At 45.9% G+C, this 2,539-nt stretch overlaps 1 protein-coding gene across 1 annotated transcript; it reads left to right on the top strand.

The window, feature by feature from the left end:
* Nucleotides 1-579: 579 nt before the first annotated feature.
* Nucleotides 580-2,006, top strand: LOC135997208 (lysozyme C-like). The gene is made up of 4 exons (XM_065649697.1): nt 580-733; nt 1,078-1,236; nt 1,474-1,552; nt 1,946-2,006. Exons 1-4 carry the CDS (start codon nt 580-582, stop codon nt 2,004-2,006), a joined length of 453 nt encoding a protein of 150 aa, XP_065505769.1.
* Nucleotides 2,007-2,539: the final 533 nt, after the last annotated feature.

Genomic DNA, 2,539 nt, shown 5'->3' with positions numbered 1-2,539 from the left:
CAACCTGGGGTGACTTCTGTTCTTGTGATTACCCAAAATGGGTCCCTATAGCAACCCTACCCTCAAATCATAGGACAGTTCCAAATTGCATCAATAGCATCAATATAAGGCTGGTCCTAACACATGGGTAACTATAATTTAAGTGTAAACTCAGTCTTTGACGTTACTTTAACAGGGACTCTTGAGGTTTTCCCAGCCTTTGCTAATAGATAAATCCCAGCTCAACTCCTATGGTAACCATAACCATGATCTCAATGTTAGGTCCAAATTTCTTCGCTGGAGTAACTCTGTGCCTTTGCAATATCAAACTGGGAACTGCTGGATTGTCTGTGGCATGCACATGCCCCATCCAGGCAGCACTTGTGAAACAGGCACTGGCACCCTCAAAAATCGTCTTTGGCTTTTGGCCCATTTCCTTATTGGCTTATTATTGTAAAGGCCACCAAGACTTCCCGGACATGCTTGGCTTGGCCTGTTGGTCCTCATCCGGGTAACAGGAATAAAAGGGTGACACTGAAGGCAGTCCTGACAGACAGAGAGCTCAAGTCATTTTGGCACTTCCTTGCTGTGGACTGCATGATGAGAAAGTCAGTGCTCTTCTTCGCCTTTCTTCTCGTCTTCCTTGGCCTGGCTCTGCCAGGCACCCAGGGAAAACGTCTCCCCCGATGTGACTTGGTGAAGATCCTTCGTCGGCATGGCTTTGAGGGCTTTGTGGGCAAAACTGTAGCTGACTGTGAGTATAATAAGCTCCTGCTGCACCTCTCTGCCTATACCACCCTTGTCCCTCTCAGCTTCTTTGCAATCTTCCAACAGTACTATTCTGTCCCTCCATTCCTTTGACTTCATCACCTGTCTTCCTCATCCCCTTGCTTGCCCACTTCTATTGCTTACACAAAAAATACCTATTCGGACCTTTATCTTTCCGAGCATTTATCCATCCATTTGTCAGACTTACAATATCAACAGGTTAATTACTTCTCCAGCTCCTCATTCATCCTTAATCCCTCCATCTCTTTCCTCTTACTTACCCTGAGCATATTTGATGTTCCTCCTCCGGGTTGTCTCTTCCTCCCACAGGGGTCTGCCTAGTAAAACATGAGAGCAATTACAACACTGCTGCATTTAATAACAATGGTCCAAGCAGGGACTACGGGATCTTTCAGATCAACAGCAAGTACTGGTGTAACGATGGCAAGACCCGTGAATCCAAGAATGCCTGCCGTATCAACTGCTCAAGTAAGTGGTGAGACAGAACAGAGTGTCTTTCTTCATCCACTCTATGAAAGCACCTTGATCTGCCCATGACATCTGTCTATCAGCTGCTCTGGGCGTTTCTCTCCTTGTGTCCTATTCATCCATCTCCCCGGTATCCCAGCTGCCCTTCCTGATGAACACCTTTCTCTCTGCCCATCTATCCCTGCTCTCTCTCTGCTCTGCTTTCCTCCATACTGACCTTTTCTCCCTTCTCTACAGAACTTTCAGATGATAATATTGAGGATGATATTCGGTGTGCCAAGCAGATTGCCAGAGAGGCTAGAGGCCTCACACCCTGGTAAGGATATTTGCAGTGGGCACTGGGAAAGAGTGGGCAGAGACACGAAAGAAAATCCTGCTTTTGACTGGTGGTGGGGGCAATTGGTGAGGAGCTCTGTTTGGTAAAGTTTGGCACAGTCCTTCTTCTAGAGCTGAAAGGAGAACTGAAGAGTCCTGGCTCCCAGGACCTGCTCTAACTCCCTACATTTCCCTCCCCTCCCAGAGCTCTCCCTTTTGTTTCCTTCCCCTTCCCCCAGCTCCCTGGATTGAGCTCATCAGAATTTTCATTGATTCATATCTTTCATGCCCAGCTTTCTTCACCCAAGACTCTCAAAGACTAACCAATTCTGATTTTAAAAGCAGTTCAATCATTATTTAACTCTTCAATTTACATTACATATTTATTTTCCAGGGTCGCCTGGAGAAAATATTGCCAGGGCAAAACCCTGAGTTCCTATGTCAAGGGATGCTAAATCACTCCACAAGCGGCAGCTGTTTCCTCGGGATCACGAATGGTGAAGAATGCGGGCGTATGGAGGCTAGGGAAAATGGATGGGTGCAGGGAATTAAAAGCGGCAAATTATTAAGGTAGAAAGGCTGTTGTTAACACTATGAGGACTCTGAGCTACCGCAATGCAGGTAGAGAACTTAAAGGCTGATGGCTTAGTAGTAACAAGGCTTAGCAGAAGTGCATTACAGGTGGAGTTTCAGCCATTTATTTGCATAATCCCGTCTCAAGATGTTGTTGTCCTGACTAACAGAGCATACTAATGTTTCAGGTTTCTCTCTCTTTTTGTCTATTTCTCTCTTCTCCTTCATCCCTCCCTTCCTCCCATCTTCCTTTCCTCCCTCCATTACCTTCTTTCACTCTTACGTTCCTTCTTATCTGAGTATAGAAAACGTCAAGATTAATGAATGCTGTGCTAGTTGTAAGACCTGCATTGTTGCAGTAGCCTTATATCTAGGACAAAGTCACTGACTGAGGTGCGTACTACAGTTGGCTGAC

Source organism: Caloenas nicobarica, chromosome 21, assembly GCF_036013445.1.
Source record: "Caloenas nicobarica isolate bCalNic1 chromosome 21, bCalNic1.hap1, whole genome shotgun sequence".
Classification (NCBI taxonomy): Eukaryota; Metazoa; Chordata; class Aves; order Columbiformes; family Columbidae; genus Caloenas; species Caloenas nicobarica.
Note: the sequence above shows the minus strand (reverse complement) of the source record. Positions and strands in the feature narration are given on the sequence as shown.